The 26,512-nt window shown below is 74.3% G+C and overlaps 1 protein-coding gene across 1 annotated transcript; it reads right to left on the reverse strand.

Moving 5' to 3' along the window:
* Positions 1-18,063: 18,063 nt before the first annotated feature.
* LOC104351678 (uncharacterized) lies at positions 18,064-23,381 on the reverse strand. The gene is made up of 4 exons (XM_086481171.1): positions 23,303-23,381; positions 22,732-22,951; positions 22,038-22,171; positions 18,064-19,466 (listed from the first exon to the last, which is right to left on the reverse strand). Exons 1-4 carry the CDS (start codon positions 23,379-23,381, stop codon positions 18,064-18,066), a joined length of 1,836 nt encoding a protein of 611 aa, XP_086337297.1.
* Positions 23,382-26,512: the final 3,131 nt, after the last annotated feature.

Here is a 26,512-nt window from a genome sequence, read left to right on the forward strand (position 1 = left end):
TCCTTCACCACAGCCCTGCCCCACATCCCTGTCCTACTGCCCTGCCCCACAGTCCTGACCATACCCCTGCCCTATACTGTGCCCCACAGCCCTTCACTGCAGCCCTGCCCCATACCCTGCCCCACACCTTGCCCCACACCCCTGCCCCATAGCCCTTCCCTATACCCCTGCCCCATCCCCTGCCCCATACCTTGCCCATCCCCTGCCCCATGCCCTGCCCCATGCCCTGCCCTACACCCCTGCCCTATACCCTGCCCCACACCCCTGCCCCATAGCCCTTCCCTATACCCCTGCCCCATCCCCTGCCCCGTAGCCTTCCCCACACCCCTGCCCCATACCCCTGCCCCACACCGCTGCCCCACACCCCTGCCCCACACCCTGAGCGCGGGGCTGCCGCAGAAGCGGGGTGCCCGGCGGGGCGGCTGTACCGCGAGTGCCCGGGGCGAGGGGTGTCCCTACAGCTGCGCCCACCTGGCCGGGCGGGTGGGCTGCGCCCCGGGGGGCTGCCCCGAGGGCTGCCACTGCCCCCCGGCACCCACCTGCACCGCGGCGCCTGCCTGGCCGTGAGTGCCCCCCCCGGGGGGCTGCGACCCCCCAGCCCCGCCCTGGGGTGACCCCCGGGGCTGCGGCCGCCCCCTGCCCTGGGGTGTGGGGAGGTGGGGGGCCCTGCGTGTGGGGCAGCCCCGGAATGGGGGGGGGGGGAACGGGGGCTACTTGGGAATACGGGGATTCCAGGGGTGGGGGGGGATCCCCAGGCCCGTGGGTGCTCCCTGGGGTCTGGGGGTGCTCCTCGGGGTGCTGGGGGACCCCCAAGTCCGTGGGTGCTCCCCGGGGAGGTCGGTGCTTCTGGAGGTGGGGGTGGGGGGTCCCAAGTCTGTGGGTGCTCCCTGGGGTCTGTGGGTGCTCCTGGGGGTGTTGAGGGACCCCCAAGTCCGTGGGTGCCCCCGAGGGAGGTGGGTGCTCCTGTGGGTGTTGAGGGACCCCCAGGTCTGTGGGTGCTCCCCCGGGGAGGTGGGTGCCCCACTGGACTTTGGGTGCCCCCCAGGGCAGTGGGTGCTCCTGGGGGTGGGGGGGTGGGGTCCCAAGGGTGTTGGGGATCCCCAGGCCCGTGGGCGCTCCCTGGGGTCCGTGGGTGCTCCGGGGGGGGGGTGGTGGTGGGTCCCAAGGGTGGTGGGTGCCCCCCGGACGTGGGTGCCCCCCGCAGGAGTGTCCCTGCGAGCTGACGGCCGAGCTGCTGCGGGAGCTGCTGAACGGCTCCGCCGCCCCCCCGGCGCCCCCCGCGCCCCCCAGCGCCCCCCTTGTGCCGGGCCAGGAGCTGCCCCACGGCACCACCGTCCAGGCGGCCTGTGGGCAACTGGTGAGCGCCCGCCCCCCTCCCCCACCAACCCCCGGCCCTCCCCCACCACCCCCATTACCCCACTGCCACCTCCACCCCACTGCCCTTCCCCAACCCCACTGCTCCCCACCACCACCCCACTGCCCTTCCCCACCACCCCATTACCCCGCTGCCCCCCCTCACCCCTGCTCTTCCCCACCCCCCCCGCCCTTCCCCACCACCCCATTACCCCACTGCCACCCCCACCCCATTGCCTTTCCCTACAGCCCCCCACCCCACTGCCCTTTCCCACCCCCACTGCCCTTCCCCACCACCCCACTGCTCCCCACCACCACCCCACTGCCCTTCCCCACCACCCCATTTCCCCACTGCCCCCCCTCACCCCTGCCCTTCCCCAACCCCACTGCCCTTCCCCACCACCCCATTTCCCACTGCCCCCACCCCCACCCCACTACCCTTCCCACCCCCCCCGCCCTTCCCCACCCCCGCAGCCCCTCCCCAGCCCCACGCCCCCCCTGACGCCCCCCCAGCACCTGCCTGCAGGGCCGGCTGCGCTGCGGGGCCCCGGGGTGCCGGCGGGACGGGGGGTTCGGGCCCTGGGGCCCCTGGAGCCGCTGCTCGCCCGGCCTGCGGGGGGCTGGGGGGTGCGCACCCGCCGCAGGGGCTGCACCAGCCCCCCCCCCCGCCCACGGGGGCCGCGACTGCGCCGGGCCCCGCACCGACACCGAGTACTGCCGGCGCCCCCCCTGCCCCGGTGGGTCCGACCCCTCCCCACGGCCTGCCGGGGGTCCCAGCCCCCTCCCCACCTCATGCTATGGGTCCCAGCCCCTCTGCCGTGGGTCCCAGCCCCCTCCCCACATCATGCTATGGGTCCCAGCCCCCTCCCCATGCCATGCCGTGGGTCCCAGACCCCTCCCCACATCATGCTATGGGTCCCAGCCCCTCTGCGGGGGTCCCGGCCCCCTCCCCACATCATGCTATGGGTCCCAGCCCCCTCCCCATGTCATGCCGTGGGTCCCAGCCCCCTCCCCCCATCATGCTATGGGTCCCAGCCTCTCTGCTGTGGGCCCCAGCCCCCTCCCCACGTCATGCCGTTGGTCCCAGCCCCTCTGCCGTGGGTCCCAGCCCCCTCCCCCCATCATGCTATGGGTCCCAGCCCCTCTGCCGTGGGTCCCGGACCCTCCCCACATCTTGCCGTGGGTCCCAGCCCCCTCCCCATGTCATGCTATGGGTCCCAGCCCCCTCCCCACGTCCTGCCGTGGGTCCCAGCCCCCCTCCCCACATCATGCCGTGGGTCCAGCCCCTCTGCCATGGGTCCCAGCCCCCTCCCCACATCCTGCCGTGGGTCCCAGCCCCATCCCAGCGGGGGCCGGGGGGGGGGGGTTTGGGGGTGTCACCGCTCTCCCCCCGCAGCTGTGGCCGTCCCCACGCCGGAGCCCGGCCCCACGCCCCAGGTGGGTGAGGGCTGCGCCGGGGGGTGCGTGTCTGTCTGTCTGTCGGTCCGTCTGTCTGACGGGAGCCTTCGTCCCGGGGCAGGCGGCGAGGAAGAGGAGGGCTGGGGGCCCTGGTCGCCCTGGGGGTCCTGCTCGGGGACCTGCACCCGCCCCGTGGCTCCGGCCGCCAGGACCCGCACCCGGAGCTGCCGCCGGGGCCGCTGCGGGGGGGAGAGCGCCCAGCAACGGGCCTGCAACCTGCCCCACTGCGCGGGTGGGCGTGGGGAGGGGGCTGCGACCTGCCCCACTGCGCGGGGGGGCGTGGGGAGGGGGCTGCGACCTGCCCCACTGCGCGGGGGGGCGTGGGGAGGGGGCTGCGAGCTGCCCCAGTGCGCGGGTGGGCGTGGGGAGGGGGCTGCGACCTCCCCCAGTGCGCGGGTGGGCGTGGGGAGGGGGGCTGCGACCTGCCCAGTGCGCGGGTGGGCGTGGGAGGGGGCTGCGACCTCCCCCACTGCGCGGGGGGGCGTGGGGAGGGGGCTGCGACCTCCCCCAGTGCGCGGGTGGGCGTGGGGAGGGGGCTGCGACCTGCCCCAGTGCGCGGGTGGGCGTGGGGAGGGGGCTGCGACCTGCCCCACTGCGCGGGGGGGGGCGTGGGGAAGGGGCTGCGACCTGCCCCAGTGCGCGGGTGGGCGTGGGGAGGGGGCTGCGACCTGCCCCACTGCCTGGGGGGGGCGTGGGGAGGGGGCTGCGACCTGCCCCACTGCATGGGGGGCGGTGGGGAGGGGGCTGCGACCTGCCCCAGTGCGCGGGTGGGCGTGGGGAGGGGGCTGCGACCTGCCCCACTGCGCGGGTGGGCGTGGGGAGGGGGCTGCGACCTGCCCCAGTGCGTGGGGGGGCTGTGAGGAGGGGGCTGCGAGCTGCCCCAGTGCGCGGGGGGGGCGTGGGGAGGGGGCTGCGAGCTGCCCCACTGCGCGAGTGGGGGGTAGGGGGGGGACTTTGGGGTGGCCCCCCGCCCCCAGCAGGGGGTCCCGGGCCGCAGCCAGCCCCGCTGTCCCCGCAGCCCCCCCGGGCCGGGACTGCCGCTGGACGCCGTGGGGCCCGTGGGGGGGCTGCTCCCGCAGCTGCGGGGGGGGGCTGCAGCTCCGCCTGCGCGCCTACACCCCCCCCGGCCCGGGGGGCCGCTGGTGCCCCCAAATCCGCAGCGCCCACCTCGAGCGGCGGCTCTGCGCCCTGCGGCCCTGCCAGGGTGGGGGGCGAGGAGGGGGCTGGGGGGGGGCGGGTGGGGGCGAGGTGGGGGCTGGTGGCTGCTTGGGGGGCGAGGAGGGGGTTGGGGGGTGGGGGGGGCGAAGAGGGGGTTGGTGGCTGCTTGGGGGGCGAGAGGGGGCTGGGGGCTTGTTGGGGGGCAAGGGGGGGGGCTGAGAGGGGTTGGGGGGTGCTGGCGGGGGGCTGGTGGGGGGTTTGGGGGATCGGAGGGTTTGGGAGGTGGGGGGGGCTGTGGGGCTGGTTGGGGTGTGGGGAGGGGGCTTTGGAGTCGGGGGGCTGGGGGGGTGGGGGGGGGTGAGGAGGGGGGTTGTGGGGTCGGGGGGGGTTGGTGGGGGTGCCATGGGGCTCAGGGAGGGGGCTGGCTGGAGGGGGTCAGAGGGGGCTCTCTGCGGGGCTCGGGGTGGGCACGGGGGTTCCGGGGGGCAGCGGGGGGGGGGGGGGGGGGGGGCGCTGGGGGGGGTGTGTGCTCCCGGCGCCCCCCGCCCCCCCCCTGACGCCCCCCGCCCGCGGCAGTGGACGGCGCCTGGTCGCCCTGGGGGCCCTGGTCGCGGTGCGACCGCACGTGCGGGGGGGGGCCGCTCCGTCCGCAGCCGCTCCTGCACCCGCCCCCCCCCAAAAAACGGGGGGCAGCCCTGCCCCGGCGAGCGGCACCTCCTGCGCCTCTGCAACCCCCAGCCCTGCGGTACGGCCCCGGGAGGGGGGCGGGGGGGGGGGGGGTGTCCCGGGGGGGTGTCCCGGGGGGGGGGGGTCTGACGGTGCGGCCCGCAGGGGAGCGCTGCCCCCCCGGGACGGAGCCGGTGCCCTGCGCCACCCGGTGCCCGCGGCACTGCCGGGACCTGCGGGAGGGGCTGCTCTGCGGGGGCGGGGGGCGCTGCCAGCCCGGCTGCCGCTGCCCCAACGGTGAGGCCCGCCGCGACCCCCGCGGGGGGGGGGGGGGGAGCGGGGCTGGGGGTCCCCCCCACCCTGGGGAGCGGAGGTGGGGTTGTCCCCCCCCGGGGAGGGGCGCTGGGGGCGTTCGCGGGGGGGGGCGGAGCTGGGGGTCCCCCACCCTGGGGAGCGGCGCTGGGGGTCCTCCCCACCTTGGGGAGCGGAGCTGAGGGTGTATCCCCCCCCGGGGAGGGGCGCTGGGGGCGCTCGCAGTGGGGGGGGGGGGAATATGGGAGGCGAAGCTGGGGGTCCCCCCCACCCTGGGGAGCGGCGCTGGGGGCGCTCGCAGGGGAAGGGGGGGGGAGAAGCGGGGGGTCCCCCACCCTGGGGAGAGGAGCTGAGGGTGTGTCCCCCCCCGGGGAGCGGCTCTGGGGGCGCTCGCAGGGGGAGGGAGGGGGGGGGGGAAGCGAAGCTGGGGGTGTCCCCCCCTGGGGAGCGGAGCTGGGGGCGCTTCCAGGGGGAGGGGGGGACAGAACTGGGGGCCCCCCCCACCCTGGGGAGGGGAGCTGAGGGTGTGTGTCCCCCCCCTGGGGAGCGGGGCTGGGGGCGCTCGCAGGGGGAGGGGGGGGTGCGCCCCCCTCCCGCCGACCCCCGCCCGGTGCCCGCAGGGACCCTGGAGCAGGACGGGGGGTGCGTGCCCCCCCCCCAGTGCGAGTGCACGGACGCGGAGGGGCGCGGGTGGGCGCCGGGCAGCCGCCACCGCCGGGGCTGCGAGAGCTGCGCCTGCCGCGGGGGGGTCCTGCGCTGCGCCCCCGCCGGCTGCCCCTCGCCGCCCCCCCCCTGCGCCTGGAGCCGCTGGAGCCGCTGGGGACCCTGCAGTGTCACCTGCGGGGGGGGGGCGGCAGGGCCGGTACAGGTGACAGCGCCACCGGGGGGGGGGGGGGGGGGGGCGGGACGACGACACTGGGCGCCCGGGGGACACGGGATGTGGCGCTGGGGGGCACGGAGCACCCAAGGGACACGCGTGGCACCTGGGGGACACGGCACCTGGGGAGGGGCTGAGGGGGGGATGTAGCACCCAGGGGACCCGCATGGCACCCAGGGGACCCAGATGACACCCAGGGGACACAGGACAAGGCACCCAGGGGACACAGATGACACCCAGGGGACACGGCACCCGGGGAACACGGCACGCAGGGGACACCCAGCACCCAGGAACGGGGTAGAGGGGACACCCATGGCACCCAGGGGACACCCACGGCGCAGAGGGGTGGGCTGGGGGACACACGCGTGGCACCCGGGGGAGGTGACACGCAGGGGGGGCAGCACGCAGGGGACACAGGACACGGCACCGGGGGGGGGCGGGAGCTGCGTTGCGGGACCCGCTGTGCCCCCCCCCCCCCGGGTGCAGCCACCGCCCCCCCCCCCAGCGGTGCGTGACCCCCCGCTGTGCCCCCCCCAGGACCCCCATCCCGGCGGCGGGGGCCGAGGCGTGCGGGGAGCCCGAGGAGCAGAGCCGGGGGTGCTCGGGGGGGCCCTGCCCCCCGCTGTGCCCGCACGCCGGCGGCGCCCGGCGCCTGGGCGAGAGCTGGCCCGAGGGCGAGTGCCGGCGATGGTCAGTGCGGGGGGGCCGGGGGGGGGGCGGGGCGGGGCCCAGCTGCGCCCCCAAACCCACCCTCCGTGTGTGTATCCCCCCCCCCCCAGCACCTGCACCCCCGAGGGCCCCCAGTGCCAGGACACCCCCTGTGCCGGTGAGCGCCCGCAGCCCCCCGCCGGGATGGGGGGGGATTGGGGGGGTTGGGGTTTGGGGGGTGGGTCGGTGGGATGGTGGATGGGTGGGTTGGTGGGATGGTGGGACAGTGGGTTGGGGGGTTGGGGGGATGTTGGGTGGTGGGTGGGTAGATTGGTGGGATGGTGGGACAGTGGGTTGGGGGCATGGGAGGTTGGGGTTTGGGGGGTAGTGGGTCGGTGGGATGGTGGGTGGGTGGGTTGGGGGGACGGTGAGTTGGGGGGACGGGAGGTTGGGGTTTGGGGGGGTAGTGGGTCGGTGGGATGGTGGGTGGGTGGGATGGTGGGTTGGGGGGACGGGAGGTTGGGGTTTGGGGGGGTAGTGGGTCGGTGGGATGGTGGGTGGGTGGGTTGGTGGGTTGGGGGGACGGGAGGTTGGGGTTTGGGGGGGTAGTGGGTCGGTGGGATGGTGGGTGGGTGGGTTGGGGGGACGGTGAGTTGGGGGGACGGGAGGTTGGGGTTTGGGGGGGGTAGTGGGTCGGTGGGATGGTGGGTGGGTGGGTTGGTGGGTTGGGGGGACGGGAGGTTGGGGTTTGGGGGGGTAGTGGGTCGGTGGGATGGTGGGTGGGTGGGTTGGTGGGACGGTGGGTTGGGGGGACGGGAGGTTGGGGTTTGGGGGGGTAGTGGGTCGGTGGGATGGTGGGTGGGTGGGTTGGGGGGACGGTGAGTTGGGGGGACGGGAGGTTGGGGTTTGGGGGGGGTAGTGGGTCGGTGGGATGGTGGGTGGGTGGGTTGGTGGGTTGGGGGGACGGGAGGTTGGGGTTTGGGGGGGTAGTGGGTCGGTGGGATGGTGGGTGGGTGGGTTGGTGGGACGGTGGGATGGGGGGACGGGAGGTTGGGGTTTGGGGGGGTAGTGGGTCGGTGGGATGGTGGGTGGGTGGGTTGGTGGGATGGTGGGACAGTGGGTGGGGGGGTTGGGGGGTCGGTGGGCCAGCAGGCCGGTGGGACAGCGCTGATCTCCCTCCCCCGCAGGCGGGTGCCGGCTGAGCCCCTGGTCCCCCTGGAGCCCCTGCAGCGCCACCTGCGGGGGGGGCATCTCCGAGCGGCGCCGGGAGCCGCTGCCGGGCCCGGGGGGCCGGGGGGAGCCGTGCGACCCCCTGCCGCTGCGCCTGCAGCGCCCCTGCAGCGCCCGCAACTGCTCCGCGGGTACGGGGGGGCCCGGCCGGGGAGTGGGGGGGCGGGGGGGGGGGCTCTGGGCGTGCCGGGGAGCCGCTCGGCCGGGGCCGGGGTCGGGGTCGGGGGTCTCGGTGCCGCAGCCGCCCCCTCCTCGCCCCGCAGAGTGCCCCGGCGGGCGGGTGTACCGGGACTGCGCCACCGGCTGCCCCCGGGACTGCGCCCACCTGCGCCCCGGGACGCGGTGCCTGCCCGGGAGCTGCGAGCCCGGCTGCGCCTGCCCCCCCGGCCAGGTACGGCTGCGACCCCCACCCCGGGCACCCCCGGGCTGCCCCCACGGGGACGCCTCTGCCGCCCTGGGGACCCCTCTGCCACCCCGGGGGCTGCCACCCCGGGGACCCCTCTGCCACCCCGGGACCGCTCTGCCACCCCGGGGGCTGCCACCCCGGGACCCCTCTGCCACCCCGGGGGCTGCCACCCCGGGGACCCCGCTGCCACCCCGGGACCCCTCTGCCACCCCGGGGGCTGCCACCCCGGGGACCCCGCTGCCACCCCGGGACCCCTCTGCCACCCCGGGGACCCCGCTGCCACCCCGGGACCCCTCTGCCACCCCGGGACCCTGCTGCCACCCGGGGGGGCTGCCACCTCGGGGACCCCTCTGCCACCCCGAGACCCCTCTGCCGCCCCGGGGACCCAGCTGCCACCCCGGGGACCCCTCTGCCACCCCAAGGGGCTGCCACCCCCCCACCCCCCTCCCGAGCACCCCACCGGTGGGAGCCCGTCGAGCGGGGCGGGGGGGGGGGGTGTCCTCGCTTACAGCCGGGTGCCCCCCCAGGTGCTGCAGGACGGGGTCTGCGTCCCCCCCGAGCTGTGCCGCTGCCTGGTGCCCCCCGCCCTGGCCGGGGTCCGCAACCTCTCCCAGGAGCAGGAGCACCCCCCGGGCACCCGCCTCCAGCTCCGCTGCAACACCTGGTGGGTGCCGCGACCCCCGGGGGGGGGGGGGGGGGGCACCCGTGGGGGCGGGGGGCCGGGGGCTCAGGGGGTGCTGGGTGGGTGTTGACCCCCCCCCTGCCCCGGTTCCGTCCCGCAGCGTCTGCGTCCGCGGCGCCTTCAACTGCTCCCAGGAGGAGTGTGACGGTGAGAGACCCCCGGCCCCGGACCCCTCCCCATCCCCGGCCCCGCAGCCGCGGCCCCCGCGCCGCAGCCGCCCCCGCCTCTCGCCCCCTCCCCGCAGCCGACTGCCTGTGGTCCCCCTGGTCGCCCTGGTCGCCCTGCTCGGTGACGTGCGGGACGGGCGAGCGGGTCTCCCGCCGGAACCCGGTGCGGGAGCGGCTCTACGAGGGGGCGGAGTGCCTGGGACCCCCCACCCGCCGGACCCCCTGCCGCCTGCCCGACTGCCGTGAGTGCCCCCTCCCCGGGGAGGCGACAGGGCTGTCACCCGCGGGGGGGCCGGTGCCGGTGCCAAGCCCCGCACCCCCCCACCCCCCCCCCCCCGCAGCCTGTCCGGTGGGCGAGCGCTGGCGGGGCCCCGACGAAGCGGCCGTCTGCGAGCGGAGCTGCGGGGACATCTCGGGGGAGACCCCCCAGAACTGCAGCGGGACCCCGGCCCCCGGCTGCGCCTGCCAGCCCGGCCGCTACCGCAACGGCACCGGCCACTGCGTCCCCGCCGCCCGCTGCGAGTGCCGGCACCGGGGGCGGCTGCGGGAGGTGAGCGGGGACGGGGAGGGGGGGTCTGGGGTGTGGGACCCCCCCCGCTGGGCTGAGCCCTGTGTCGTCGTCCCCCCCCCCCCGCCAGGCCGGCAGCGAGTGGCAGGAGGGGTGCGAGAGGTGCCGCTGCGCCGAGGGGCGGGCGGTCTGCGCCCCCCAGTGCCCCCCGCTGGCCTGTCCCGAGGTGCGGGGCGCTGGGGAGGGGGGGGGGGGCAGGGGGTGCGCGGGGGGGGGGGGGGATGTGCACGGGCGTGGGGCACGCGTGGGCAGGGGGGCGTTTGTGCGGAGGGAGGGGGCACTCGTGGGGAGGGGGCACTCGTGGGGAGGGGGCACTCGTGGGGAGGGCCACGTGTGGGGCAGGAACACTCGTGGGAAGGGGGCACTCGTGGGGAGGGGGCACGTGTGGGGTGGGGGTGCTCGTGATGTGGGGATGTGCACGGGCATGGGGCACACGTGGGCAGGGGGGGCGTTTGTGGGGAGGGAGGGGGCACTCGTGGGGAGGGGGCACGTGTGGGGCAGGGACACTGGTGGGGCAGGGGCACTCGTGGGGTGGGGGCACGTGTGGGGTGGGGGTGTGCCCATGGGCAGGGGGTGCATGGAGGGAGTGGGATCTTGTGGGGAGGGGGCACGTGTGGGACAGAGACGCTTGTGAGGAGGGGGCATGTGTGAGGAGGGGGGCACGTGTGGCGCAGGGACACTCGTGGGGAGGGGGCACATGTGGGGAGGGGGGCAGCGCGGGCAGGGGCGTGAGGCCGCCGCCTGGGCAGGGCGCGGTGAAGGTGCGGGAGCCGGGCGGCTGCTGCCCCGTCTGCCGGGAGGAGTGGCCGGGTAAGGGTCCCGTCCCGTCCCGTGTCCCCCCCCCCAACCCCCGGGGGGACCCCCTCGGCCTCACCCCCACGCGGTGCCGCGTCGCGGGGTGGGGGGGGTGGGGGGGGGGGCGCAGGGGGTGCCACGGCCCCGCCCCGCCCCCGCAGAGGAGGACCCCCCCGCCACGTGCCGCCGCCGCACCGAGGTGCGGGCGCTCGCCAAGGGGCGCTGCCGCTTGCCCGCCGTCGAGGTCGCCTATTGCGCGGGGCGCTGCCGCTCCCGCACCACCGTCACCGCCGAGGTCAGCCGGGGCTCGGGGCAAGGGGCTGGGGGGGGGGGGAAGTCTCCCCGTTGTGGCCCCCCCCCGGCCCAGGACCCCCCCGGTGCCCCGGCAGGAGCCGTACCTGCAGTCCCGGTGCGAGTGCTGCAGCTACCGGCTGGACCCCGACGGGCCCGTCCGCGTCCTCCGCCTGCCCTGCCCCGGCGGCGGGGACGAGCCCGTGGTGCTGCCGGTGATCCGGAGCTGCCAGTGCAGCAGCTGCCAGGGTGAGCGGGGGGGGGGTGATGTGTGTCAGGGTGGGGGGAGACCCCCCCCGGGGGGTTGCAGCACCCCGAGCCTGTGGTGCTGCCAATACAACAGCTGCCAGGGTGGGGGGGTGGGGGGGGTCAGGGTGAGGGAAGCCCCCCCGGAGGGGTGCAGCACCCTGAGCCCTTGGTGTTGCCCATGCAGCAGCCGCCAGGGTGGGCGAGCGGGCAGTCAGGGTGGGGGGAGCCCCCCGGAGGGGTGCAGCACCCCGAGCCCGTGGTGTTGTCCATGCAACAGCTGCCAAGGTGGGGGGGGGGGGGGATCAGGGTGGGGGAAGCCCCCCCGGAGGGATACAGCACCCTGAGCCCTTGGTGTTGCCCATGCAGATGGGGGTCAGGGTGGGGGAAGCCCCCCCGGGGTGCAGCACCCCGAGCCCCTGGTGTTGCCCATCCAACAGCTGCCAGGGTGGTGGTGGTGGGGGTGTCAGGGTTGGGGGAGCCCCCCCTGGGGTGCAGCACCCTGAGTACCCTCTCCCGCAGGTGGGGATTTCTCCCGGCGCTGAGGAGCCCCCCGGCAGCGGCGGTGACACCCCCGGGGTGCTCTGGTGCGCCAGGGCCTGTCCTGGTTTGCAATAAACCTGCGGGAGCTGCCCCCGTGTCTGGCACCAGGGCGGGGGGGCCTGGGGGGGGGGGGTCACTGAGGGGGAGCTGGAAGGGTTCGGGGGGCAGTGGGGGGGATGACCAGGGGGAGCTGGGAAGGGTTTGGGGAGCAGCAGGGGGGGAGCAGGGGTGACTGGGAAGGGTTCAGTTGGACCAGGAGGGACTGGGGGTAACTGGGAGGGACTGGGAAGGGTTTGGGGGGGGAAGACTGGGGGGGGACCTGGGAGAGCTCAGAAGGGAGAAGGGGGGGCTCAAGGGGGACCAGAAGGGATTGGGGGGACCGGGGGGACACCGGGAGGGATGAGAAAGGGCTTGGGGGGAACCTGGGAGAGCCCGGGGGGGACCAGGGAGGGTTTGGGGGGAGCGGGGGGGGGCAGGGACGGATTGGGGGGGCAGAGGGGGACACTGGGAGGGACCGTGAAGGGCTCAGGGGGGACCAGAGAGGGCTGGGGGGAGACCTAGAAGGACCGGGAAGGGACCAGGAGGGTCCCGGGGGGGAGGGGGAACTGGGAGGGACAGGGAGGGTCTGGGGGTGGCACAGGGCCAGTTCCCCCACCCAGCACCAAGGGGGGACCGAGGGGCCACAGCGTCCCCAGCCCCGGTGGGGGGTGTCTCTGGAGAGCAGCCGCCCCCACGGCGGATCCACGGCGCGGGGGGGCCCCCCCCCATCCCGCTGCCCCCCCATGTCCCGCTGCCCCCCCATGTCCCGCTGCCCCCACACGTCCCGCTCCCTCCCCAAGGCCTCGTCCGGCCGGGCCCGACTCCCGGGGGTTCCCGGCGATGCCGGCGGCACGTGGCTGCGGTTGCCATTAAACCTGGAGGTTTTTAACCAGAATCGGGCTGTTGGGATCCAGGGGGAGGGAAGGGGACCGGGGGGGGACCGGCCGCTCGCCCTGTGAACCGGCGTCACTCGCCCACCACAGCTGCCGGCACCGGGGGGGTCGGCCGGGCTGGGGGCATCGCCGCGTCCCACAGGCACCGGCAGCAGCCGGGCCCACGGTCTCCCCTTTGCCCGGCGGACGAAGCTGCCGCAGCCCCCGGGACGTTTTGGGGTTGGACCGAGGGGCTGTTGGCCTGGGTGGGCGTCTGATGGCAGTGCCTGGGCTGGGGGGGGGGGGTCACCGGCCCCGCAGCCTCGCCGTGGGCACAGACCTGCCGGCTGGTGCCGGGCCCGGCTCCGTGCCTTGCTGTGTCTCACGGTGAGCGGGGGACGTTCGGGGCCGAGCCTGGGGCCACCCGGGTTGGGGGTAAGGGCCTGGGGGGGACAAAGTGGCCGCAGGGAGGGGGGGGGACATAGGGACGCGCCCGAGACCCCTCGCACCAACCGCGTTCGGGGGAGCCGAGACCCGCGGGAGGGAGACGGTGCTGCCGAAAGCCGGGGGGCTGCGGGGACAGGCAGGGAGGGGGTCGGTCTCGGCCAGGGGATGTGCCCCCCGGCCATCCCCCCCCAACCTGGGACGCCGGCCCCGACGCCGGTGGCACACTGGGTGCTGCGGTGGGACTCCCCGCTCGACGTCGAGCGCCTTTTATTTACTCTCCCGGTGGGAAATGGAAGCGGCTCCTTCCCCTCCGGCCCCCGGACGCCTCCGAGAGATTCGGTGTCTCGCCCCGGCCCCGGTCCTGCGCCCACGGCTCTGCCGTGGCGGGGCCCAGCTCGGCGGGGAAGGGGCGTTGGTGACGACCCCCCGCCCGACGAGTGTGGAGGGTCCAGCCAGCGCCAACGAGGAGCCGGAGGGGGTCACGGCCGCTGCTCACTCCCGGTTCGTGCGTGGCTGCTCCGGTGAAGCCAGAGGTCAGGGCGACGGGCGACCTCCCTGGTGCAGCCCTGCGGACCCCTCAGTGGCAGTTTTGGGGGTCGCTGGGCCGTGGGGGTGGCTGCAGGCTGGGGGTGCCATGGGCGCGCTCGTGGGCCAGCAGGGTCCCCTCGTCCCCGAACCGCTTCTCGCAGCCGCCGCACCGGAGAGGTTCGGCCTCTGCCCGTCCCCCCGCCACGGCCGGACCCCCGCTGCCGTCCCACCGGCCACCCTGCGGCACCGCCGGCGCTGGCCGGTGCACCCGCTGGTGGCTCTTGAGGTGCTGCTTCTGGCTGCAGGTCTTGCCGCACTCGCCGCACCGGTAGGGCTTCTCGCCGGTGTGGACGCGCTGGTGGACGGCGAGGGTGGTCTTGTGCCGGAAGGCCTTGGGGCAGCGGGCGCAGGCGAAGGGGCGCTCGCCGGTGTGGATGCGCTGGTGGCTGACCAGGTGGTGCTTCCTGCTGAACCGGTGGCCGCAGTGGCCGCAGGGGAAGGGCCTCTCGCCGGTGTGGACGCGGCGGTGGCCGAGCAGGTGGTGCCGCTGGGCGAAGCGCTTGCCGCAGTCAGCGCAGCCGTAGGGCTTCTCGCCCGTGTGCACCTTCTGGTGCGACGCCAGGACCTGCTTCAGGCGGAAGCAGCGGCCGCACTGCGGGCAGGAGAAGGGCCGCTCGCTCGGGGGGCTGCGGCTCTCGACGCTCTCGGGGCATGTGGCGGGGGGCTTCTCCAGCGGCTGGGGGGCCAGGCCGGGGTGGGGGTGCCCCGACAGGCCCTCCTGGCTCCCGCTGGCCAAGCCCCCCTGCTGCCTCCCGTCCCACTTGGGCACTGCCGGGAGCAGGGCGGTGGGTGCTGGCAGCCCCTCGGGGACCCCCCTGGCTTCCCTCTGCATCCGGACGTCACCAGCCACTGGAAGGGGGGGGGGAAGAGGCCGGGGTCACGCCAGGCATGAGGGACCCCTTCCCACAGGGAGCGGCACAGGCACCCCGCCAGCCCCCCACCCCCGGTGCGCAGAGCATCTGGGGCCAAGGGGATGGTGCTGCTGCCCCCCCCGCCCCCCCCCGGTACCCGCCTGGCACAGGGGTCCGGTGCCTCCGCTGCGCCCCGGCGGGGTCTGGCACACACGGCGACTCTTCTCGCTCCCTGTCCGGCGCTGCCGGGGATGGTGGCACCCGCCAGCCCCCGCCTGCGTCCCCAGCATCTCCCCCCGGCTCCGCTCGGTTAAAGAGGGGCGTTCCGGCTCGACCCCGGCCCGGCAGCGCCGGCGAAGAGTCCTCACCCAGCAAAGCGACCGCCTGGTAGTTCTCCATCATCACCTCCCGGTAGAGCTCCTGCTGCCAGGCCGCCAGCTCGGCCCACTCCTCGGCGGAGAAGTAGATGGCCACGTCCTCGAAGGTCACCGGCATCTGCGGCGAGAAGCACGTCCCGGCTCAGCACGGCCCGGCTCAGCACGGCCCGGCTCAGCACGGCCCGCCGGGCCTTCGCCGGCCGCCTCTGCCGAAATCCCGGGGCAGGGCAGGGCAGGGCACGGCGCCGCCACACGAGGCTCGGCCCGAAGCGCTCCCGCCTGCGGCGCGGCTCGGCGGGCAGGAGCGGCTGCACCCCGCACCGCTGCGGCTCCCAAAACGCTCCTCTCCTGCGGCAGCCGCCGCCGCAGCCCGGTTGGCCTCACCGGCGCGTTGCCGCGGCTGCACCGCGGCACCGAAACCCGCACCCGCGGCGTCGCCGCAGCCGGGGCGGGAGCGCGGCGGGTGCCACGGGCGGAGCAGACGGGTTCACCGGTGGTGCCGGGGCAGGTGCCGGCTGTGCCCGAGCCCACCTTGCCGGGCAGCCCGCCGTGCCGTCCCGTGCCGTGCCGTGCCGTGCCGTGCCGTGCCGTGCCGTGCCGCTGGCTCTGGCGGGCAGACGGACGGACACACGGATCCGTATGGGCGAGGGCGGACGTGGGACGATCCGGATCCCGCCGGCGGTGCTTGGCTGGCGCAGCCGGGACAGACGGGCCCTGCCGAGGAGAACGTTCCGGTGAACCCACCGCGGGCACAACCTCGCCCGCCCGCCGCCGGGCCAGGCCTTGGGAGCCGCCGGCGAGAGCCCCGCGGAACCGGCCCGAAATCCCGGCGAAAAACAGAGGGTTTCGGGGCAACTTCCCGGCAGCGCCCGAACGGGCTCCGGCGGCAAGAGGAGGAGGAGGAGGAGGAGGAGGAGGAGGAGGAGCAAGCGGCGGAGGAAGATGCCGGCGGGTGGGAGGGGGGAGGTCAGCACCCGGCCCAGGGCAAGCAGAGCCCTCCCGAAAGGCCGGAGGGGGGGGCACCGGGGGTGGGAGGGGAGGGCTCCGGGGTTCGCTCCCGGGTCGGCGAGGCGGGGGGCGCGGCGGGCCCGCGGGGTGGCGGGGGGGTGCGAGGGGGGGTGCAGCGCCCATCGCCGTACCGCGGGATGACGGGGGGGGGGGGGGTGTAAGGGGGTGCGGGGAGGATGGGGGGGGGGGGAGGGGGGTGCGGCGCCCATCGCCGTGCGGCGGGGCGGCCGCCCCTACCTGCGCCAGGAACGGGCGAGCGGCGGCGACAAAGGCGGCCCCGGGGGGGTCGGCGGCTGCGTCAGCGCGGGGCGGGGCCGGGGGTGGGGTCCTGCCGCGTCCAACCCCCCAGCGGGGAGGCAGCTGCCCCGCCCCCCCCCGAGCCCCCACCCCCAGGGGTGCGGGTGTCCCCCCTCCCCGCTGCGGGGGTGTGGGTGCCCCCCCCATAGACCCCCCCAGCTGGGGGATGTGGGTGCCCCCCTCGCTGCAGGGATGTGGGTGACCCCCCCGTGGGAAGATAACGGGAAACGGGGGAGGGGGCGGCGCACACGCTGGGCGCCATCGGTACCGCCTGCGGGACGAGGAGAACGTCTCTGCCCCGGTAACGCCGGCCCGGGCCGGGCGGGAGGTGCCTCATCGGGTGTGCCGGAGACTCGGGCCCTGCCCGGGAAAGGTCGGGGCGCGGGGGGGAACCGAGCCCGCAAAAATCCCCCATAAACAGGTGAAAAATCCCCAATAAACAGGCCAAAAATTCCTGATAAACAGGTGAAAAATCCCTGGTAAACAGGCCAAAAATCCCCAACACACAGGTGAAAAATTCCCGATAAACCAGTGAAAAATCCCCGATAAACAGGCCAAAAATAAACAGGCCGAAAATCCCCAATAAACAGGCCAAAAATTCCTGATAAACCGGTGAAAAATCCCTGATAAACAAGCCAAAAATCCCTGATAAACAGGCTAAAAATCCCTGATAAACAGGCCAAAAATCCCTGATAAAGCAGCGAAAATTCTCTGACAAACAGGTGAAAAATCCCTGACACACAGGCCAAAAATCCCCCCTAAACAGGCCAAAAATCCCTGATAAAAAGGTAAAAAGTCGCTGATAAACAGGCAAAAACCTCCCTGATAACGAGGTGAGAAGTCCCCGATAATGAGGCCAAAACTCCCCGCCAGGCAGGCGAAAGCAGCGGCCCCGACAGCCCTTTGCCCTCCGGCCAGGCCCGCGTCCCCCGCCGGTGCCCGCGTCCCCGCCGGTGCCCTCCGCCCGGTGCCGCCGCGGGGACGCCCCGGTCCGCGCGGTAACGGGACGAAAGTTGCCGTTTATTTCAAACTCGCTCCTTTTCACAATTCCCGCGCGGTTTGGCGGCCGTTCCCCGCAACAAGCACGTCACGAGGTAACGGAGCACGGACCGGGTGAGCGAGGCGGGCTCCGTACGCCAGGGCCCCCCGCCCGCCCCCCCGCGCCGCTCCCGCCGGTGCCGGCAGCGGCGTCCCGGTGTCCCGGGGGAAGGTCCCGCAGCGAAGCACCGGACCCAGACCGGGGCCGTGCCGGGCTCCGGGTCGCCATCGGCCGCCCAGCGCTCGCTCCCCCCTCCGCACGGACTCCCCCAAAAGGCCCACGGTGCCGGGCGGGCGGTGCCGGGGCGAGGCGGAGGCGGCAGAAACCCCCCGGCACGGAGGGACGAGGGTCCCGCAGCTCCCCGGACCCGCGGGCTCAAGGAGCAGCAAATCCTCCCGGACCGCCCGGCTCCACGTTCGCACTTTTTATTAGTTTCGAGGCCGGGGAAGAGCGTGAACGGAGCCGTAAACACCCGGGGGGCTCCCCCGCTGCACCGGGGGATTCTCACGCGTCACCCAAGCCACCCCCATCCCCAGCAGCGGTGACGACCCCCACCAGCCCAGCCCTCACCACCCCCCCCGGGGCTCTGCACGGCCAGGAAGGGGTTAACCCTCCCGCCACCCCGGGAGGCAGCTGCAGCAAGTGGCGTTACCCCCATTTCACCGATGGGGAAACTGAGGCGAGGGAGCGACAAGCATCGCCCCCAGCCCCACGGCAATTCGGAGAGACGGCTGGGGAGCCCTCGGTGGCCCCCCGGGGCCTCTGGCCCCCCCGAAGTGACCCTCCTGCAGGGACAACAGCCAAGGGGTGAGGTTTGCTCGAGGGGCGTGAGTCGGACACCCGGCACGGAGCACCACGGCTGTGCCCGGGGCGGGAAGGGCCACGCTGCACCGGCTCAGCCGCCCGCTCTTCACCGGGTCCCGCGTCCACGTGCCGGGCAGGGACAAGGACAAACGACGACTCCCAGCTCCGGAGCTGCCCCTTCGGGGTCCCTTTGCACCAGACAAGGGGGGACCCCGAAGCCCCGGCCCCGATCCGCCGCCGTCCCCGCAGCAGGTCCGAGTCTCCAGCGACGGCATCGTCCCCCCTGTTGCCGCTCCCGCCGCGGGGAGGGCGCCGGGCTGCCCCCGCTGCCGCCGGCCCTCCTACTTGTACTGGGACAGGGCTTCCAGCGGCACCGGGAGCTGGGCGCGGGGCACGAGGAGCGGGGGCACGGGGAGGAAGGGGCTGAAGGACTCTCCCTCCCGGTAGCGGGAGAGGATCCTCTCCTCGGCGTGCGCGCCCTGGTGCGCCGTCAGCTCCTTCTTGTGGCTGAAGACCCGGCCGCACTCGGTGCAGGGGTAGACCCGCTCCACCGTGTGGGTGAGGTGGTGGGTCCGGAGGTTGCCCTTGTACTTGAAGCTCTTGCCGCACTCCAGGCAGGTGAAGGGCCGCTCGCCCGTGTGGATGCGCTTGTGCTTCATCAGCGTGGTCTTCAGGTTGAAGGTCTTGCCGCACTCGGGGCAGACGAAGGGGCGCTCGCCGGTGTGGATGCGCTGGTGGGTGATGAGGGTGCCCTTGCGGTTGAAGCTCTTGCCGCACTCGGTGCAGGCGAAGGGCTTCTCGCCGGTGTGGATGCGCTGGTGCTTGATCAGCTCGCCGTTGTGGCTGAAGCACTTGCCGCAGTCGGCGCAGGCGAAGGGCCGCTCGCCGGTGTGGATGCGCTGGTGCCGCGTCAGGTCGCCGTTGCGGCTGAAGCTCTTGCCGCACTCGGAGCAGCCGAAGGGCCGGTCGCCGACGTGGATCTTCTGGTGGAGGATGAAGGTCTTCTTGGCGCAGAAGCCCTTGCCGCACTCGGCGCAGATGAAGGGGCGCTCGCCGCGGTGGATCTTCTGGTGGGTGATGAAGTTGGCCTTGCGGTTGAAGCTCTTGCCGCACTCGGCGCAGGAGAAGGGCTTCTCGCCGGTGTGGATGCGCTGGTGCAGGACGAAGGTCTGCTTGGAGCAGAAGCTCTTGCCGCAGACGGTGCACTCGAACGGCTTCTCGCCGGTGTGGATGCGCTGGTGCCGCATCAGGTCGCCCTTCTGGCTGAAGCTCTTGCCGCAGACGGTGCAGGCGAAGGGCTTCTCCCCCGTGTGCACCCGCAGGTGGGTGACGAGGTTCCCCCGGTGCTGGAAGCTCTTCCCGCACTCGCTGCAGGCGAAGTGACGCTCGGCGGCGGGGCCGCGGGGCCGCCGCGCTGGCTTGGCGCCGGGGGCCGCGGGGCTGCCCGCCCCGCAGGCAGCGGGGGGGTTCTGCCCAGGGCTGCTCGCCGGCACCGCCGGAGCCGTCCCCGTCCCCAGGCGGAGCCCCCCGGGCTCGGGGGTGGCCCGTGGGCCCCTGGGCACTGCCAGGCTGCACCGGAGCTCGGCCATGGTGGCCTGCGCCTGCCGCACTGTCCACCGGCTGACGTGGGGCTGGGGCGCGGGGGAGCCCCCCGAGGCAGCCCCCAGGCTCTTCGCCGGCTCAGCCTCCTCCACTTTCACCTCCTCCGGCTCCTCCTTGGGACGCCGCTGGCCGCTGCCGCCGCCTGCCAAGAGAAGGGAGCCGCGCCGTTACCTGCCGCGCTCCAGAGCCCTCCCGGGAGACCCCGCAGCCGCGTTCACCCCCCAGCCCCACTCCCCTCTCGGGACGTCCCCAGTACGTCCCCAGCAGGGGTCTGGGACAACTCTCCGTGGGTCGGCAGATCCCGCCGCTCCTCCCCGGCGCACCCCCAAACAGCCGCGGGGTCCGGGACAATTCCTGGCAGCCAACCCAACGCGCCGAGCTGAGCTGCCCTGGACCCGCTTTTGCTTGTTTCTGCGCGGTGAAACTCAGAAACGTTGAAAATCTCGCGACAGTGAAGCACCAAACCCGTTTATTTGTTAAAGGACCCGAGGGCTGCGAGCCGCGGCGCACAAGCGTTCCAGGGAGCTCCGCTGCCGCCGTCGGACACGACCCTCGGGAGCTGCTCCTCTGCCCGGCGGGATTTCTTCAGAGCAGCCTGAGGTCCCTGGCCCGAATCGAGCCGCCCGTAACAGGCGTCCCTGCCCCTCGGCACCTCCCGGAGGCCGTCGATGAACCCCCAGACGCTCGGGCGGCACATGCCCCGCTCGGCGCGGAGGCGGCGACGAGCAGCTCCGCAACGGCCGTCGGCGTGAGCCTTGGCGCGCTGCGGTCGGTCGAACCGATTCCACAGGGTGGCGGGGACAGAGGAGCTCGTCTGTCGTCTCCTCTCCCGCACGGACCACCGAGGTGCGTGTCCTCCAACCAGCTGAGAAGGGGCTGAAGCTCTTGGGGCAGATGTTCCTCCAGAGCCGCGTCTTCTCCAGGTCCGGGACGGGCCCGAACGCCAAGGCCACCCCCATCCTGGCCCGAAGGGCGAACTCCGTGTCCGTGGGGGGCTCCCAACGGCACCTCCCGGCACCAAACGCTCCCTCGTGCTCTGCCGTGGGCGGAAGCAGCCGCCGGGGATGGCCTGCGGCCGCGCGCCGGGCACCGGCGCCGGGACAACCCAACGCGCCGCTTGTCCGCGGGGCGCTGCCCGGCCGGCCGGGGGGCGCGCAGCACCGGGGCACGGCCCCGTTCCGCCGGGCCAGGATGCCGCAGGCCAGGGCAAAGAGCCTGGGGGCTGCGGCCAACGGGCTGCCCCCCGACCGGGCGTTGGGCGTCCGCAGGATCCGCAGCCAACGGGTTCTGCCGGACACGAGGGTCCTGCGGGATCCCGCCCCGAGGTCTCCAAGCCAGAAGGACTCGCGCCCACCGGGCGAACAGGGCTTGTGTTCCTCAGGCACCACGAGCTTGTCCGGGCTCCCCGGGGCCGGAGGTGCCGTTTTCCAGCGATCCCGCCTGCGCCGGATGGTTTTCTGTAAAGCTCCTGGTCTTGGCACCGTGGCGTGAGCCGCGGGGCTCAGCGTGGACACACCGGAGTGAACGACGGCGACTGCGCCCTCCGCCGTCCCCTCAGCCCCGTCACAAACCTGCCACCTCAGCCCTGGCTGCCGAAGGGACGTGGGAATGCCCGTTGGCCTCGATCGCCTCCCCGTTCCTGGGGGGAACTCTGGCCTAATCTGGTCACAACGCCAAAACGTAACAGATTTGGTGATGATCCTTTCGAACACACAAAGGTGTCCCTCACAAGCGAACGTTTCCCTTCCTCTCCGGCTTCGCACTGTCCCAGCCATCTCGCGAGCAGCAGCCAAGCAGGGTGACTTTGGCAAGGGAACTGGGAATGTTTAAGGGGGTTGAAGTGTGAGAAACAACGAGTCGCACAACTGGCAACACGTGCCGGCCGATCGATCACACGCCCTCCTCGTGCTCGGCCGTCAGAGGGGTCCAGCTCGCTCTGCGACGGGTTTTGGCGACTCATTAATAAAGTAATATTTAAATTAATGCTGGGATAAAGGCAACGATGAGGCCAAGGCAACGGTGAGGCCAAGGCAACGATGAGGCCAAGGCAACTCGACCACACGTGAGACGCAGAACTTTGAGCTCTGGCCGGCAGAAGCGCAGCCAGCGAAGGCGCCGGCGGGATGCGGGCGGCGGGGAGACCCCCAGGAGGGTTCGCTGGGGAAGCCGGGGAGGGGGCGGCTGCCCGCCTGCCTGGGGCTGCAGAGGACGCCGGGGTGGTGGGACGCCGTGCCTGCCAAGTCTCCCAGTTTAAAAACCAACACCCCCCCCACAAAAAAAAAACCAAAGAGAAAACCCCAAATCCAAGCTGAGGCTGACAGAAGGGCCGTGCGCCCCGCAGGCCCGCGCTCGCCGGCGGTGCCCCCCCCGCCCCCCCGAGGGACCCACGGAGAGTTGTCCCCGCCGAGAGTCGTCCAGCGGATCGGCGCCCCCAGAGAGTCGCCTCCCGCCAGCCCCGAGCCCCCCGGCAGCCCCCCAAGCCCCCCTGACGGCCCTCGGGAGCCGTGAGGCCCCTTCAGCCAAGCCCAGCACCGCCCGGGCGATGCTTTAAGGCCCAGGACCCGGTACGTGGGGCAGGATCCTGCCCCCCGGTCCCTCGGTGGGCTGACCCGCTCCGACGTGCCACGGGTCCGGCAAGGAGCTCGGCACCCAGCGAGCCAGGACACCCGCCCCGGCACTTCCCCCGTCCCCTCGGAGCCGCCCCGGTGCTCACCTGCGCCGCCGCGGTGGCCGGGAGCTCCGGCGTCCCCCAGACCTCGGGGGCACCCGACGGACGGCGGCTCCTCGTCCGGCTCCACCTTCACGATGACCTCGGGCTCGGCACTGCCTGCACCGGAGAGCGCGGCGCTACGGCGGGCGCCGGCAGGGCCGGAGGAGCCGTAACGGGCTTTCGGTCCCGGCTGGCACCCGGCACCCACCCCTCCTGCACGCCAGCAGCCTGCCAAGCATCGGGCACCCCGGCTGCCTCCCCTCCGAGGACCCCCAGCCCCGCTCGCAGGCAGCAGGGTCCCAGGGCACGTCCCCCTCCCGGGCATCGTCCTCGGGCTCGCTTTAACGCCGCCCCCCGCTCCGGTGCCCACGGGAGGGCAGGCGCAGCCCCCGCGTCCAGCTCGGGGACGTCCCCGTGCTGGCACCGCTCTTTAATCCCGGGGTCCCAGGAGCTCCCCACAGCCACTGGGCATCTCCCAGTGCCGGGATGCCCCATCCCCAGGGAAACGGGGCAAGGGGGTGCCCCAGCCACAGGACCGAGGGGACCCGAAACCCCCAGAGTCACCAAATATTTGTTCTGCCAGAAAAGGAGCCGCTCCTTTTCCTCCAGGAGGCAATTCCCAGTTACCCAACAGCACTGGGCAAGCACTGTCCCAGCAAAGCTCCCCAGTGCCACAGCCCTTCCCATGTCCCTGCACGGATGCCACCCGCAGCGGTCGGTATGGGACAGGGGACTTGGTTCTGGGGGTCCGCGGGTCCCGCTGAGCTCCCAGCCCTCCCCCAGCCGCTCGATCTGCTCACCAGTGCTGGGGACACTGGGGACGGTGGCACCCAGGCCCGGGGGGTACTCGCTGTAGGACTCATCCTCCGGCTCCGTTTTCACCACGATCTCACACTTCACGCCGGCCCAGCCCTTCCCTGAGGAAGACAAAGCTGCTCCCGGGTCCCTGGGCAGCGCGGGCAGCCCACCGCCCCTGCCCTGCGCTGGGGGGTGGCTGCTATGGGGGAAACTGGGGGACCAAGCCACAGACCCCCACCCAGCCATGGGCAGCGACCGCCCATCCCTCCCCGCTCCCAGCGGGGACCCTCACCCAACCCGACCCCTCCCGGGGTCTGGCGCCGGGCACAGCGTTTCCCACCCTAACGCCCTGCCTGGCTCCGTGGGACGCGGCAGCTCAGCCCTGGGGGTCCCGGGGCCTGGGGTTTGGGGGGGGCTGCGAAGTCCCCGCAGTGCCAGGGCAGCCAGGACCCCGCTTTCGGCAGCCTCACCTGTGCCGAAGGTGCCGGGCATCCCCCGGAGCCTCGTGTCCTGGGGATTCCCCCCAAATGGCTTCTCCTCTCGCTCCATCCTCGGGGGTCCCGGGGCTCCCTGCAGAACCTGCCCGAGGGATGGGGACGTCTCCTTCCAGCCTCCCCCGGCCCCAGGGAGCGCCCGCAGGCACACGGCTGCTCCGCAGGACCCCAACCTCCGGGATCTCCGCTCCGGCTGTGCCGATGCCCCCCGCTCCACCCTTTCCCCAGACCCCCATCCCTGGGCAGCCGCCGCCAGCAGCGGGGCCGAGGGGGACATTGCCGGGGGTACAGGGCGCAGGGCGGCACAGGATGGGTCTCATCGCCCAAACTGCCAGATGCCCCTTCCAGCCGCGGAGGCAGAGGCACGGCAGAGCCCACCGGCACCACCGGCACCACCGGCACCGGCAGGGAGAGCCAGCAACGCCCAGGCTTCGCCGGGAGGGCAGGGGGGGCAGAGGTGCCACAGGGGCTGAGCACGGTGCCGTGCACAGGATGAGGCCCCGATGGCTGCAGAGGGTCGGGCCCCCCTGGAGCCTTCGTCCGTCTCATGCTCCCCCCAACACCACCGCACGGACCCCCCCGACAGCGGCTGCTTCCCCACGCGCGGTTCGGGGACTCGGGCCACCCGGTACAAGCACGGTCACGCCAGGGTGTGGAGGTGGAGGCCGGCTGCCCCCCTCCTCCTCCTCCTCCTCCTGCTGCCCAGGCTGTCCTGCCTGCTCGAAGGGCTCCGCAGGACGGGGTCCTGCCCCGGGACCCCCGCCAGCGCCCAGGGCCGGGAGGGCACACGGACGGGCGCAGGGGGTGGCCGGGGCCGGCAGGAACGGGGGGCTTGGGGGTTGTGGGGGTTTGGTCGCTCCTGACCAGGAGAGGTGGGCTCTCGGGGAGGGTCTCTCCTCCGGCCCCGTGCCGGAGCAGCCCCAGCCCCACCCCGGGTGCCCCCCGGACAGGGAATTTCGGAGGAGCTTCGGGAGGAGCCAGCTGGAACCTCGAAACCGCAGACCCGTAACTCCCGGTCCCACCGCGCCGCTCCCCCCGCGCCCTGGGGCAAACCAGCCCCCCCCACTCCCGCACCCACCGCCCAGCCCCTTCCCGCCCAGCCCCTTCCCGCCCAGCTCCCGCCCCGCCAGGCCCGGGACCCTCGGGGTGCCGAGGGGGGGCAGCGCCAGCTCCCCCCGGGCACCGGCACCCCAAAGCCGCCGCTAAAAGCGTTGGCTGATGCCCGGACCGGCCCCCACCGCCCCCCGGGGCCGTCCCGGCAACGACCCCCCGCCACCAACACCAGCCCCGGCCCCGGCGAGGGTCGCTCCGGCTTGTGGGGTTCGCGCTCCGGGTCTCGCCGCACCCACGGGGCGAACGGCCCCGGCTCGGGGGGTCCCGCGCGCGCCCCCACTGCACCCCCCAAGGGAACCACCGGGGGGAACCACCGGGGGGGGGGGGGCGGGTGCCCGAGCCCCGGGTGCTCCGCACGCCCCTCGACAGCCCCGGGCCCTGCCGGGGGGGCTCTGGGCGACACCCCCCGCCCTCGGGATGCAGCCCCTGGAGGGCTGGCACCCCCCGCCCCCCTCCCCGGCCCGCCCAGCACCCCGACGCCCCCAGAACCACCCCAGCTGCTGGGAGCGCTGCAGCGGGGCTCTGTTTAGGGGGGGGGGGGGGGGGCTGTGGGAGGGGTGCGGGGACGCTCAGCCCCGGGGGGGGGGCAGCCAGGCACCGCGCAGGCACCGGGTGCCCATCCCGCACCCGCCGGGGGACGGGGCCAGGGCACCCCCCGCATGGTGCCCCCCCCCCCCCGCCTGCCCCAGTGCCTCCCACCCCTCCCGGTGCCCGCCCCCCCCCCCTCCCCTCACCGGAGCGCTCCGAGGGGCGGCGGCGCGCGCCCCCGCCGATGGCCGCCGACCGCAGGAGCGCACCGGGGCGGGCGGAGCGCGGGGCGAGGCAGACAAAGGGCTCCCGCCCCGCTGCCTGCCGGGAGCTGTAGTCCTGCCCCGCCCCCCCGGCCCCCGGCCCCCCGGCCCCCCGCCCCCCCCCCCCCCCTCCCGGCCTGGCCGCCGGTGTCCCCTGGACCGGGATGTCCCGATGTCCCCTAGACCGGGATGCTCCGGTGTCCCCCGGGATGCTCCCCAGGCCAGGATGCTCCAATGTCCCAATGTCCCCCATCCCGGGATGCCCCGATGTCCCCTGGACCGGGATGCTCCGGTGTCCCCCGGGATGCTCCCCAGGCCAGGATGCTCCAATGTCCCAGTGTCCCCCATCCCGGGATGCCCCGATGTCCCCTGGACCGGGATGCTCCGGTGTCCCCCGGGATGCTCCCCAGGCCAGGATGCTCCAATGTCCCAGTGTCCCCCATCCCGGGATGCCCCGATGTCCCCTGGACTGGGATGCTCCGGTGCCCCCAGGATGCTCTGGTGTCCCCCAGGCCAGGATGCTCCAGTGACCCCCATCCTGGGAAGCTCTGGTGTCCCCTGGGACAGGATGCCCTGCTGTCCCCTGGACTGGGGTGCTCTGGTGCCCCCCGGATGCTCTGGTGTCCCCCATCCTGGGACGCCCCAATGTCCCCTGGACCGGGATGTTCTGGTGCCCCAGGATGCTCCAGTGTCCCCCATCCTGGGACACTCTGGTGTCCCCTGGGCACGAGGGGACACGGGGGTGTGGGTGCTCCGGGGAAGCTGCGCTGCTCCGTGTGGGAGCTGGTGGGATGGGGCGCAGGGTGCGGGGTGCCGGGGTGCCAGGTGTGGGTGCCAGCGAGGGCAGAGGGAGAGATCCAAGGGGGACGTGCCACTGGCTCGTCACCCACTGGGCAGTGGGGCTGGGGACAGCCTCGACAGGGGCAGGGGGGTTTCGGCCGGGGTGGGTGAGCCGGTGGGCAGGAGCTGCGAGATGCGGCTCATGGAGAAGTGGGGACCAGCCCGGAGCGGGTAAAGGGCCCCTCATCCACACCCCGACCCCCATACCCCCCCCCGCTGTCCCACCGCCCGCTGTACCCCTCGGCTGGCGCTGGAGCTGGGGTGGCCTCTGGAGCAGGTGGGGGGTCTGGGCAGGGGTCGCAGGGGGGAAACGGCACCGCGGCTGCGGAGACGGAGCAGGAGGAGCGGGGCCTGCGGCAGAGGACACCCGCCGCGTCGGTGCTGCCGCGCCGAACGCAGCCAAGCCTTCGCCGAGCACCAAAATCCGCGCACCGAGCGAGCC

The sequence above is a fragment of the Leptosomus discolor genome, unplaced genomic scaffold, assembly GCF_034619465.1.
Source record: "Leptosomus discolor isolate bLepDis1 unplaced genomic scaffold, bLepDis1.hap2 HAP2_SCAFFOLD_170, whole genome shotgun sequence".
In the NCBI taxonomy this organism is placed as follows: domain Eukaryota; kingdom Metazoa; phylum Chordata; class Aves; order Leptosomiformes; family Leptosomidae; genus Leptosomus; species Leptosomus discolor.

Excerpts from the sequence above, each read along its gene's own strand:
- LOC104351678 (XM_086481171.1), bottom strand. The coding sequence starts at position 23,381 with ATGGAGCGAGAGGAGAAGCCATTTGGGGGGAATCCCCAGGACACGAGG. Across the intron at positions 22,952-23,302 it reads GCCCGGCACCTTCGGCACAG|GGAAGGGCTGGGCCGGCGTG; the intron begins GTGAGGCTGCCG and ends TGTCTTCCTCAG. Across the intron at positions 19,467-22,037 it reads CGGCCACCGCGGCGGCGCAG|GCGGCGGCAGCGGCCAGCGG; the intron begins GTGAGCACCGGG and ends TTCTCTTGGCAG.